This window comes from Mixophyes fleayi, chromosome 7 (assembly GCF_038048845.1).
Source record: "Mixophyes fleayi isolate aMixFle1 chromosome 7, aMixFle1.hap1, whole genome shotgun sequence".
Taxonomy (NCBI): domain Eukaryota; kingdom Metazoa; phylum Chordata; class Amphibia; order Anura; family Limnodynastidae; genus Mixophyes; species Mixophyes fleayi.
The window spans coordinates 37075883-37090609 of record NC_134408.1 but is presented as its reverse complement, the minus strand read 5'-3'; the positions used below and the strand labels follow the sequence as shown (position 1 = coordinate 37090609).

Here is a 14727-nt window from a genome sequence, read left to right as displayed (position 1 = left end):
CCTATAGCAACCAATCAGATTCTAGCTGTCATTTTGTAGAATGTACTAAATAACTAGAATCTGATTGGTTGCTATAGGCAACATCTCCACTTTTTCAAACTCACAGTTTGCAAAATAAACTCTTGGGGGTATATTTATTAAACCATAACCCTAATGCTAACCTACAAGGATTTTCTACATAGCGTCTCTAGTAAGGCATATGTAACACTCACCGCTACCACTCGTCTAAATATTACAGATTCTTTAAAACAAGTTGTGTCTACAAAAGGCTCCCATTGTGCCATCTTGCTGCTCTCACTAATACTTACATGAAGTACTCAGTTCAAACACAATAACACTGGCTGTGATAGAAAAAAATGCAATACTATAATGTTTAACAGGATAAACTCAGTATATTACAGTATGGAAAGTACATGATTAAGGGAAAGACTCAATTCAGCACAATGTGCCATGTGTCTCTGAAACAGCCGGCGGAGACGCAGAAAACTAGGCTCACATTTCCTCGTGTCCCATAGCGGTGCCCAGAAAAATGAGCAGAGATTTCTTACCGCAATAAGCAGAAATATGCGCATCCAAACATTGAAGTGACATCACTCTACATTGAATCTCCCCCTCCAGAGTATTCATTATATAGCATTACATTAAGTGGTCAATGTGGAATGGTATGCCATAGTGCCTTAATTGTAAGAATAACCTTACTTTCCACTTCAACCGCTGATTGAACCAAGTACTGAATATTCTCCCATGACAGCAAGCTACAGTAATGGGAGACCTTCAATACACATATACAGTACTGATGTGGAGTCCTAAGAAAGTCTTGCATTTTATGTTTTCTTGTCAACCTCAGCACGGACTTATGTATATTTTATCTTCTTTGTGATCACGGTGGTAGAGGTAAAACACAATCTTATCGGATACATAATTTCTACTACAAAGTCCCATGGGAAGACCTCACTTCTTCGTGAGCGGCACTAGCGTACCTTAGTACTTTGCTGTCAGTATAGATAACAGGGGGACATAAGGTATAATTATTTTGGTGGCAAGTTTACAGGCTTAATTCTCTATGAAATTTCTAAGCAAGTGCAGTTTAGACATATTAGTTTCCCCATCCCCACAGGCACACTTCTTGGGCACTACAGACATGCCAGGGTCACTTCTTGTGTAACACAGGAAACTCCTAGTCACATTGGGATATGTGGTATTATCCGCAGAGAACGTTGCTGTGGCACTGGGAAACATAATTCTCTGGGAAGGGGTCCCCTGGATCTCTCTCTATAAAGTCAACATTGACCACATAATTTGCTCAGTCCTTGAGGAGTTTAAATCAGGGCAACATCAGCAGCTTTCATTCTTGGGTAGGGCCAACCTAATCAAGATGCTCCCATTTCCAAGAATCATTTATGTATTACAAATTCTAATAATTATTACCAAACACAACTCAATAAAGCTTTCAACTTATCTGGAATAAGAAAAAATAAGATCCAAAATAAGCATGATTAATTCTGCAAAATAATAAGCTTCTCTAACAATATAACAAGGCTTATCTGCAAATATTGGGTGGCTTAATCCAAAATTAGACTCAAATAGGGCTCAACACGTAGGCACTCACTATTTCTTCCTTTTCTCTGTAATATTGACTTCCAGAATCGAAAAGCATCCAATTCTATTAAGTTCTGGGCATAGGCAGGCATCGACTCAATAAAAGATTTAATAGACTCAACTGAGAAAAAAAAAAAAAAAAAAAAAAAAAAGACCTAATCTTCAAAGATATGGGATCCAAGTTCAAATATAATATAGCAAAAGTTATACCAATCCTAAACTTCTTGGATTGGAAGATATCTTTCACAAAGTTTGTTGCTTCACTGTTTTTAGACCTTTTTGTCAGATGTTTCTATGGTATACTGAAGTAAAATTACAAGCATTTCGTAAGTGTCAAAGGCTTTTATTGACAATTACATTAAGTTTATGCAAAGAGTCAATATTTGCAGTGTTGACCCTTCTTTTGAAGACCTCTACAATTCTCTCTGGCATGCTGTCAATCAACTTCTGGGCCACATGCTGACTGATGGCCGGCCATTCTTGTCTAATCAATGCTTGGAGTTTGTCAGAATTTGTGGGTTTTTGTTTGTCCACCCGCCTCTTGGAGGATTGACCACAAGTTCTCAATGGGATTAAGGTCTGGGAAGTTTCCTGGTCATGGACCCAAACATTTCGATGTTTTGATTCCCGAGCCACTTTGAGCACCTTGCCATAAGGCAAAAGTGATAACTATCATGCTGGAAAAGACATTGTTCATCACCAAACTGTTCTTGGATGGTTGGGAGAGGATGCACTTGGAGGAGGTTTTGGTACCATTCTTTATTAATGACTGTTCTTAGGAATAATTGTGAGTGAGCTACTCCCTTGGCTGAAAAGCAACCCCACACATGAATGGTCTCAGGAAGCTTTACTATTGGCATGACACAGGACTGATGGTAGTGCTCACCTTTCCTTCTCCAGACAAGCGTTTTCCAGATGCCCCAAACAATCTGAAAGGGGATTCATCAGAGAAAATGAATTTACCCCAGTTCTCAGCAGTCCAATCCCTGTACGTTTTGCAGAATATCAGTCTGTCCCTGATGTTTTTCCTGGAGAGAAGTGAATTCTTTGCTGGCCTTCTTGACACTAGGCCATCCTCCAAAAGTCTTCATCTCCCTGTGTGTGCAGAAGCACTCACACCTGTCTGCTGTCATTCTTGAGCAGGCTCTGCCCTGGTGGTGCCCCGATCCCGCAGCTGAATCGATTTTAAGCACCACCATCTCTTTAAAGCTTCCAGTCTGTTATTCTAACTCAATCAGCAAGACAGAGTGATATCCAGCCTTGTCCTCGGCAACATTCCCGCCTGTGTTAACGAGTGAATCACTGACCTGATGGCAACTGTTCCTTTTGTGGCAGGGCTGAAATGTAGTTGAAGTGTTTTTGGGATAAAGTTCATTGTCATGACTAAGAGGCAGTTTGAAATTTATTACAATTCATCTGATCACTCTTCAAGACATTCTAGAGTATATTCAAATTGCCATCATAAAAACTGAGGCAGCAGACTTTGTGGAAAATAATATTTGTGTCATTCTCAAAACGTTTGGCCAGGACTATACATTCTACAACGCTTTTATTGGTTTTATACAACGTTATGCAGTAGGTAAATAGGATTAAAGACTTTAAAGCCATTTAGCCAATAACATGGGTATTGGTTATGACAGGATGAAACCAGTAATCCTCTGTGGATAGGGGCATTGTCATTATGGGAGACACCCTTCCCACCAGGAAAGGGATGCTGCAATATGGGTGGTTGGAGTATGATAATTCAGTAGCCTTAAATAGCAGTTCGTGTTGACCTTCTAGTGGAATAACTGTAGCCAAACCTTGCCAGGAAAATGTGCCCCACAATATTACAAAACCCTACACTGTTGGAAGAAAGCAAGCAGGGCTGTATAGTTCTTTTGCAGTGCAGTTGTCTGTTTGTGGCAAACATTATTAAGGATGATTCATCTGACCATATTACCTTCCTACATTCCTCAGTAGTCCATTGTGCTCTTTGCACCACATAGCTTGCAATTTTCAGATAGGACCTTTAGAGCTGGACATTGTATTTGCTTACCTGCTTTACCTTGCACGTTGACTCATTGCTTATGGAACATTAGTAAGGCAAGTTGTCTCAGCCACTGAAACTTCTGTCAAATGTATGTGCCTCAATCACTCCTCTTTCAATGAGGTCTCCTCTTGTAGCCATGCGCTCCACAACATATTCCTATGCATAAACTACCCATAAACACTCTACGAATAACTGTCCAACCATCTCACAGTTCTTTACCTATCTAAAACACTTTACCTTCACTTGACAAGCTGGTTCATTGCCAGGTACACTAATACATACAGACATGATCATGTAGGAACAATTTGGCATACCCGAGAGGATTTGTCAGCTATTCTCTCTAGACAACGTGTCATTGGACTTAAAGTGATGAAGTGTTAAACCTTTCAAATTCAAACATGTGGTACCCAATGGTAGAAGACCAGGCTCTTGTATTACAACAGGCAAGCCACATACATTTTCATCATGATCAAGTTGACGATAATTCATCCAGCAAGAAAATTTGGGGGACTTATAAGTTATTATGATAAAGATGTCAACAACTGGGTGGTGTTGCTTCAAATTCAATCATTGCACTAAAACACAAAGGGGTAAATTTATCAAGGTGTGGGTTTGAAAAAGTGGAGATGTTGCCTTTAGCAACCAGATTCTAGTTATCATTAATATAGTACATTCTACAAAATGACAGCTAGAATCTCACTGGTTGCTATAGGCAACATCTGCACTCTCAAAACCACAGCTTGATAAATTTACCCGAAAGTGTTTACTGTTATAGCAAATCGAAATACATTTGAATGTGTAACCATTTGAAAGCAACGATAAGTGTTTGCAAGTGTCAATATTCCCAAGGTCTGCACTGAATATATTCTACAATGCTATTTTTGGTTTTATACAAGACTATGCAGTATGTTAATAGGATTTAAGCCTTTAAAAGCATTGATAGGCAACAATACACTTCTACCCTTCAAAAGGTCCACACATTACTCAATTTCAGCAATTTAAAACAATACATTTAATCAAAAGAAAGACACCTATCAGTATTTACATATCAGCAGGAACTTAAAACAAGTGTTACAAACTATAACAAACAAATCTGACAAAGCAGGAAGGAGCTGTGGATCAGGCTTCAGAGGGCTGCCTGTTAGCCAGCACTGCTTTATAGCCATTTAACTAATAATACAGTAATGTGTTTTGGAATCTGAGGGTCCGAAAATTATGTGTATTAAAACCGAAGTAAATATCCGCATTCAAAAATGGCATTATCTAGACACACTTTCAATGTATATTAAGCAATGGGGTGTCACATCTCTCCTAGAACGCACTCTCACAGGGTGACATCAGCTGTGCATCATCCAGTATTTGAGGAAAAAACATACGGGTTTTGAATTATAGTTACAGGCTGATAAATACACTCAGAGCAGGCATAATTTTTAAATATGGGTACAGGCAACTTGGAGTTGTACACAACAGCAAAATTACCAAGAATTCCCACACTGTCCATGGGTGATGACCAACAGTATGGGAGGTTCTTCAAACAAATTATGTTCCCAATAGCAATTACACAACTGCAAAGTCAAGAAAGTTAATTTGCTGAAGTATGTTTAACATCTCCTCACAAAACAAAAATAGATTGTGGAAGTGTGGTATTTGTTATACATGTTTCCAATTCACAAGATAGAGTCCAGGAAATGTCTGCATATACAGACATTGAAAATGCTTAACGGATGATTCAGTAAGAAGCAAACACCACGCAGTACAGTAAAAAGGTGAGTCACTCTGCCCACTTCCCTTTAACACGCCCAATATTTTGTGACAACACAAGAATGAATCTTCAATCTATTCTCTCCTAGTTTTTAGCAATAAGATGCCTGAAAAAGGGATTGAACCATCAGCACACATATTGGATAGCTTGCATGTGAGCAGCATCTATTCAATACACATATCGGACCTAATTCAACATTTGTAGCTTCACTTTCCACCAAGGACTGGGGTAGGTATGTGACAAGCGACTTCCACAAACAAAGAAAACTGTACACCAATACATCCTTTCCAGAGAGCTGGAAATGTATATTTAAAGAGTGGAAACTTAACATAGTGGTTTCATTGTAAGTGAAGAGTCTGTTACAAATGTTAAGATGCAATAAGGAGTTTTAATGACCTGTGAAGTGCCAGTACCCCAATGTACCGAAAAAGATTTTAACTGTCCAGGTACAGTTTACAGTACATTCCCTACACTCACCCGATTCAAATATGAAGGGGTGTTGTCAATGTCCCTATTACTTTGATACCCCGATCTGTGCATTTGCCCCTAGTGTAACTACAACCCTGGATTTTATCTTCAATATAGGGAATGCCACCCAATACTAACTTGTAACTGGTATTGTTACTTAGAGCAGACTGTCTAAGGTTATTTTTCATCCGGTATCCTCCCCACAAACCTTACACGCAGAACCAAGGCTGTCCCCCGCCTGGGTCCCCTACTCTCCAGAAAGTTGCCTCTCACCTAATGTTGACCTCCAGTCTGCCGATACCAGTTTGTTGTAACCCATCAAGTATATATCTGTAAATCATAAGGGTGTGGGTAGGTGTTTGAGTATCTTATGAACATAAGAACAGCTGGTATCCAGGACATGCTAGTTGGCAGGAGAGTAAGGGAGATTGGAGAAGTTATCACAAGACATCTCTTTTAAAAACAGAGTTTTAGAGATACCATGATGAAAACTGTGTAGAGGTGCTAAGTTGGGCAGATTTATCCAGTCATACAGTTTGCAAACATAAAAACTGGTTGAACAAGTTGGGTGAATGAACTGTCAGAGAGGAACATTACTCGTTAATATGAAATGATCTATGAAAGGCCCCATTCTGGTGACCAGAACTGACAGCTGAGCCTCAGCATACACATTGACAGTGGATACACCAACACGTAGATATGTATGCAGCAGAAATGCTGCTTAAATAAAGCTTCCAAGACAGTAAGGTGTGTGTATGTGGGGGAGGAATTGTAAATGACCCTCAAATATTTATTCAGAAGGGAAACATTGTCTTCCAGGCAAATGTGTTTATTTAATCAGATACAACAGATTCTCTGTATCCAATGCATAGATCTAAGTGCAAAGCAGATTAGCCAAACCAATATAATAGAAGGTGTAGGTCCTCTAAGAACTGTGTTTTTGGGAGGAGATGAGAACCTTTTTGAACAGCTGTAAAAAGTAAAAGATTTTTGGTTGTAAGACTAAACTATTTACATACAGTAACTGTTTTAACGTGGTTTAGAAGAGAACATTACCCAGAACAAGCTAAATTCCAGAATGTGGTGCACTCAGACTGGTGGTGGCAAGAAAGCTCAGTAGTTATGTCAGAAAAACATTTGTTGACAAAGTGACAGATTATTAGAAATAAAAGTCCACCAGGAGTAATTGGAGAAACATTTAAAAAAATACACACACACAAAAACCCACTACAGGTGCTCTGTGCAAATTAACAAAGTTCAACTCTTCACACGTAAACAGTACGGAAAACTATGGACACATTTTGTCTGAATTTACCTCACACTGTAGCTAAAGAGAACGCAGTGGACTGTAAAGGTAGACAGAGTTGTAAGGAAAAAAATAAAATAAAAAAAAAGGAACTGTCTTTGGTGGAAAATGTTCATCCAAAATAAAAATGCATTACAAAAGATTGTAGAGTTAACCAGCCTACAGCTGTCCTTCATTGCACAAGCAGTGCAAATGCTTTTCTACTCTGGCAGAACAAAATGTGTGTGATGGAAGTGCAGGTTTTTGTCAAACTACAACAGTAGACATGAACAGATTGCTAAGATAATGCATGTTATAAGTTAGGACACACTACAGGTTTTTCACCCAATTATTGTGGCAATAACACAATAAACGACCGCTAAGTCCAATATCACAGTGTGTACACTCCAACGATCATGGTTTATCGTGCCAAAGCACATTGTATCCTTTGATTTGATTTTATTACTGAACTAAAAATCACTATAGACGATGGAATGATACCGGGTAAAAGTGGAAGTGTGTATGCACTCACGACCAACAGTGTAGGAAGATCTCCATAGATTTTAAAGCCACGATCTTTTCAACAGATGGTTATGACAGATGAAAAGCAAAGATCTGAAGGCAAAATGTGTATAGTGTGTACACATGAAGCTGCATGCTCCACGGGACTTTCAGTCCTTGATAACATCGTTACAGATATCACATCGGGTGAAATTGTCTCTAGTGTGTACCTAGCTTTAGTATGCGTCTCCTTTGTATAGAAGGCAACTGCATAGAGATGCAATTGCTCATTTGGAAAGAATAAGATACAAATGGTGCTTATGTGGCTAGCCTGTGACTGTTCGTAATATACAAAGTTCAGTCATGTAATTGCTGATAACTATCCCACTATTACTTCATTTTAATGAAAAGGAATTTGCTCAGGAGGTTTAGAGATCTTATTTATACTTTATAGTACATAATATAGTCAGTTGTATTCTGCTACAATGGATTTCTATTTCTACTAAAGTGGCTGACAATACTACATACAAACCACATAAATGATTAAAGCAATAGAAAGACATTAATAAGCCATCTTATTATCTGGACAGGGAGCGGTTGGCGTGTTCAGTTCCATTACTGCAACTTGTCACTACAGCACTTATTCTGAAGGGAGCACAGCACACTTTTATTACAGCAAAAAACAAACAAAAAAAAAACCTTAAAGAGCCCATGACCATCTGATTTCCTTATTGCACAACAAGTTACTCTTAGGCATTGCACCATCTCAGTTACAAGGAACAGGTAGTGGATCAAAATACTTAAGATACACTTGGTTGCATGATGGACACAAAGCATATTGAAAGCCAGAGCTTATACACAGGTGTGGCTCATACATTAAGCAAATAGAAACCCAGCACGATCAGGGTCATGTATAAAATGCTGCACTGCCCAGGTCAAATGAATAATCCTTCACCATGTTCTCCATATATGGATGAGTGCACATGTTGCACCAAACCTAAAAGACTACAGCAGTTACCACTTATTTCCAACACTGAATTGTTTTGGTTTGAAGGCAACATCAAAGCTACTTATTGGTGTCAATTGAACACCTTCAATCCATGCTCCCTGGTGGGAAGGGTGTCTTCCAGGAGGACAAATGCTCTCATCCACAGAGCACATGTGGCCGCCCAATGGGTCAATAAGCATTGACCTGAGGTTATCCTTATCCATCATGACTTCTCACTCGCCAGACCCCAACCCAATCATGAAATGTATGGCATATTCTGGAATGATGTCCGAGACAGTGTGGACCACCACTATGAACCAGGTTTTAATTGAGTGACTTTCTTGTGGAAGAGTGGTACTGGATCCCTTCTGCACTATTCCACATGGATAGACTCTATGCCACTGTTTATAGGCCATACAGGACGCACGTGATAGCCCAAATCCCTATTAAACGAATGTTTTGTGGTTTCTTTATTTCGGTCACTACCTGAATTTATTAACTCAAACATAAGTCAACTTTGGCTGGCGATGCAATCACTGACTAACCTATTTTACATATTGTGTTATTTTGTGTTAACTAGGACATCAGTCACTAGAAAACAGGTCAGGAGGGTCACAAGACTGCTGACTACCATGCCACTTGTTGTCAAGCATTATTTTAACTCCTCTAACAAATGAAAAGACGACAACCCCGACACAAACTTTTTGTTTAGTACAAATGTAGAATTACTAGAGGAAAAATATATTTGTTGAAACTGCCTTTTTATTGGTGTACAATGTACAAAACAATCAGCCTAACATCATTGTTAGGAATGACAAGAATGTCAGGACTTGTAGCAGACTACAGCTACAGCAAGAAATGTTCTGCAATCCTCCAGATCCCCTTCAGGCTTGTAGATCCCACATGAAGAGTTAATAAGCACTGAGGTTCACTGGTCTGAGTGGTGGGGAGGGGGCTGAAGAGTTGATATATCTTATAAAAACTAAGAGCCATAGCCTTGAAAAAAACAAAAAAAAAACAAAACAAAACTGAAACATAAAGGCTTACACCGTTTTTAAAGACTGTAAAGTTGTTGCTGTTCAATGCCAAATGACTGCAGGGAAGTGCAGAGAATTGTAGCCCACATGGCAATGCAATGCATAACTTAGTAAGCCAAAAAAGAAAAAAGCACAAGTAGCAAACTACTTAAAACTCGCAATCTAATAGGGTTTACCAATCTGGGAGCCACAGAGGAACACTTTGACGCCACGCTCTTACCAAAACAGTTCGGCAACAGCCTCACATCACTCTGTGCTGTTGGTGGAACCTGTGCATTAGTACTTCCTTCTATTCCCTGACATCTCATGATGGTACCAGTCATCAGTGGAACGGTCACCATCTCCCACAGAATCCTCACACATCTCCTGAAATAAGCTGGGCAACTAATCCTGAGAATTTGCTACAGGTTATTAGCCCCAACCACTTCCAAACGGATTATGTATGGATGTGTAAAAAATGTTGGCATTGTGCAGTAGGTGCTCCGAACCAAGGCAAACAAACCTAAAACAACATTAGCTCCTGGGAAATGTATGCCTCTTTGGAGGTTTAGCAGGCTCAAAAATTAGGAACTTCTGAATTTAGTACCATGACAATTCAGCACACACCTATTCAGATTTTTTTAACCAGTCAATGTTACACTGTTCAATACACCTAAATATTTTTGAGCCTTAAGAAATTGCATTTAAAATTTGATTCATTGTTCTTAGTTTGTAGTGGGTGTAATTGTTTTCATATCATACAAACCCTGTAATACATGAATGTCATCCTACCTTTCAATGCAAATCAGGGTAGGGTTTAAAACAAAACGAAAATCTCAAAGTGACATCTAGTACTCAAAGGGAAACACAGCTTCCCTGTGACCCAACATAAGCTGCATTCAGCATTTTTAAAGATGAAAAGCGATCATGTAACAGGGAAACCTTGTTACCAGTTGAATCTTGAGTGTTACTTTGAGAGCTTCTCAGCATCGGAATGCAGCTTTTTTTTTGGCTAGAAAACAAAATGATGTGTTCCAAATTACTCATGTGACATAGCTCTTAATTAGTATTGATCTAAGAGTGTGCTGCTATATAAAAATGAGAATGGTCATAAGAGCCTTTTAAAAACACAATTGGTATATATTAAATATATAAAGTTATTTAATGTAAACTCAACCAATTTAATTGTAGATGCTTAACACTTTTTGGCAACAAGGTTTGATAATCAATGAGTAGGGCAGTGGATCCCAAACTTTCACAGTTCGAGACACCCTTAGGCAGCCCTAAGCCAAAACAACTACCAAGTAGTCTGCTGCCTTGCTTACCACCGGCCCTGGCACCCCTGGGAGATTGTCGCAGCACCCCAGGAAGCCACGGTGCACAGCTTGGGAACTGCAGGAGTAGGGGTCAAACCACTCAGTATCAGTCGTGAACAACATATAAAGCTAAAATGGAATATTATAGTAAAACAAAAAGCACACAACATAATATGCATATGGAGTTTAACATTTTAAGTCAGAGTGACCAAATACAGTCACTCTCACTCGATCATGGAAGCAATAAAAGTTAAACAGTAGGAATTTTATTTTTTTGTATAAAAAAAATAAAATACTTTCATACATAAAAGCACTAAACAGGATCTGTCTAGTTAACCAAGTGCTTAAACCACAGAGAGACTAAATCTATATTGTATTTTCTCAATGTCAAAAATACAAGAAAAGGCCATTTCTCTTTTTAAACTACTAGAATACCTGTTTGCTTTTTTGCCATAGCAGTTATTTTGCATAGAAGGGCTGTGTAAAAACATTTTACAATATTTCAACCTCACAAGAGCAGTTGCTGTTTGATAACTGGACAAGGAAAATATCAATATGTTAATACATTCTTGACTACCAGCACAACAAAGCTGGTGTGCTATAACAAGACTAGCTAAATTTACTGAAATACATTTTCACAGTGTCAAATACACATGATCAATTTAAAATGAATTAAGCACAAATGTGGAAATGAAGGCTGATGTGTCCAATACACCATTTATATACTAATTAAATGTTTCCTGTTAGAATTTGGAAACACATTGGATTTCAACACTATGTAATGGGAGAACTAAAAATAAAACATTTCCGCCACATTTGCTTAACCACAAATAGGACAATGCAGGAAGTATAACCAAATTCAAATAACCTCCATTGTTTTAGGGGCAATAAGAGTGTACATACATATTGACATGTATATCTTGTCTTGTAAACAGATAATTACTACCAGATTGGTCATATAGAAATGAAAATAATCCACTTTACAGAGGCATAACAACTATTTAGCATACTTGTTCAAGGATTATGAAGATTCACATGTCAATCTGAAGCATAGTTCATTTAGAGGACAAAAAAAAAGGTATGCTGGATAGCAATAAAATAAACTATATTACTTCCATCTACACTTAACCAGAATACATATGTACTACAATCTAGTAATACATATCCATTATAGACAAATACTTATACAAAGTATTTTCCCTTATTTTGATAAACCTAAAAAAACACTGAGGGGGTCAATTCAATTAGCTGTCAGGTGTCGTAGTTGCATCATGTTTCCACGTGATGTTTAGGTAATGATCTTCGCCCATTTATTTATGAATGCCAGCAAAAATTACCAATTTTTTCATTACCGTAATTGCCATTTTTGTGAGCATAAATATACAATGGAGGATATTAAATAGCCGGCGATGTGGCACGCGGACATGACACTGCGCACTTTCATGGCTATGACGGTAGAAATCTCCTCCCATTTTTCTTCATACCTCTATGGGGTGCAGGGAAAAAGGAACTGAGATTCCAGCCATCAAGTGTCTCCGCTAACGTTACAGAGACACCTTATGCCAAACTGAATGTCCCCATATGTGTGAGGTTACTTTGGAATAGAGCAGCTAGGTGAATAAGCCCCTGGCTCCTACACTGATATAAGAGCCACTGCTCAGTTGGGATTAAAAGTACACCGCACAGTAGCCAAAAATCTTGTAAAATATAAATATATATATATATATATATATATACATACACACACACATAGTAGCAGTGAGAACAAGCTATTAAAAATGGGGTGGCCGGGGGAACATGCCATCCCCAACCATGGGGTGACCATGCCATCCCCAACCATGGGGTGACCATGCCATCCCCAACCATGGGGTGACCATGCCATCCCCAACCATGGGGTGACCATGCCATCCCCAACCATGGGGTGACCATGCCATCCCCAACCATGGGGTGACCATGCCATCCCCAACCATGGGGTGACCATGCCACCCCCAACCATGGGGTGACCATGCCATCCCCAACCATGGGGTAACAGGGGCAGATAACGCATTGAATTGGTGGAGGGGGCCAGTCTCTTACCTGCACCTGTTTCAGGAAGTGGAGCCGCTTGGACACGACCCAGCATCAGAAGGACCAAGAGCCCGAGGCCCAGGGGGATTACACCGAGCTGTCGCATTGCCCCTCTAGCCCGAGCTCTGTCGGGAGTCCTCAGCCGCCGAGTCTCTGGGTCCTTTTCCCCAGGAGAGCGGGGTCTCAGCCGTGACCAGGATCTAGACACACTCACAACGAGACTTCTCACTGCCGCTATCACCTAGCGTCCTCCAGAGCCTCCTCCCGGGCCTAGTCATCAACCTCATCCCCGGAGCTCTCATAGTTCAGAAGGCCGCGGTCTCCCGATACAGCCGCAGTTTCCTTGGCAGCCTCACCACACAGCAGCCGCCATGTTCCGTGACATCGCAGCGACCACAGGCGGGAGCATCGGAAATCTCTGCTTCTGATTGGCAGATGCTTTTTCCAATAGTGATGCAAATTCTCTTCCGGATAGCCAATCGCAGCTGTCAGCACAGTAAGAGGCGGGGTCTTCTGTCAAGGTGAGTGTGATTACGTCACTAGGAGAGAAGACTGAGTAATGCTGTGTGCTGCTCCTTATTGCTGAATGCATAATATTATTTACTACATAGACTTATACCACGTCCAATACTGTTGTTTCCTTCCATTAACCAATTATTGAGGAGCCATTCTAGTTCTCTATGAGCTAGATTGTAGAATAGCATAGTTGGCAGCTGTCCCTAATATGCAGGTACAGTCCCTGGAATGTGGAAATATCACAAAATAAAGATCTAACTGATAAACACGAACATTTTCTATAGACAACAATAACCACAGTTAAAGCATAGCAGGCAAATGGGTACTTATTACTCACCATTAAAACCTTTTTTATATTTAGTAACCAGTGATGGGATCTGGTGAAATCCTTGGTAGGCTAACAGTTTGTTTTAGAAATAGACACGCCACCCAAAACAGTTTGTTCAGTACACAATGAGATGGTTATATCAATAAAGAATATACCATTGTATTTCCTGAATGAAAAGAATACCTTAATCAACATGGATCTGTGTGTACAATTGTAAAGTCATTAATTAAAGGAGTAGGATTTTATTTACTCAGTTGCATGGTCTTGTGGGAGTTGAATGGTTCTAGATGTCCAAAAACAGCAGCTCTTCCATAAATCAGATAAGTACAAAAATACACATATTCAGCAAGCCTGACCATTCATTTGTGGAATAGTAGAGGTCATCATCATTGCCTTCATTTATTTATACAGTGCAACCACAGCTCTGTACAAAGAATATTTGTCATTCACATCAGTCCCTGCCCAATTGGAGCATACAGTCTAAAACTGGGTACACACTTACTTCATATGCGATTTTTACCAATGACTGAAAGTCAGGATGTGCATGCCAATTCATACGTGCACACCTACAGTCATGGCCAAATGGTTTGAGAATGACACAAATATTATTGTTGACAAAGTCTGCTGCCTCCGTTTTTATGATGGCAATTTGCATATACTCCAGAATGTTATGAGGAGTGATCAGATGAATTGCAATTAATTTAAGTCCCTCTTTGCCATGACAATGAACTTTATCCCCAAAACAACATTTCCACTGCATTTCAGCCCTGCCACAAAAGGACAAGCTAACATCGGGTCAGTGATTCTCTCTTTAACAAAGGTGAGAGTGTTGACAAGGACAAGGCTGGA

At 39.5% G+C, this 14727-nt stretch overlaps 1 protein-coding gene across 1 annotated transcript in view; it reads right to left on the bottom strand.

The window, feature by feature from the left end:
• The window catches only part of LMTK2 (lemur tyrosine kinase 2), a 62853-nt gene extending 49401 nt beyond the window's left edge, over positions 1-13452 (bottom strand). Inside the window, exon 1 of the mRNA XM_075179673.1 lies at positions 13044-13452. Coding sequence (XP_075035774.1) covers positions 13044-13140 — 97 coding nt within the window. The 5' untranslated portion in view covers positions 13141-13452. The remainder of the gene's footprint in view (positions 1-13043) is intronic.
• Positions 13453-14727: the final 1275 nt, after the last annotated feature.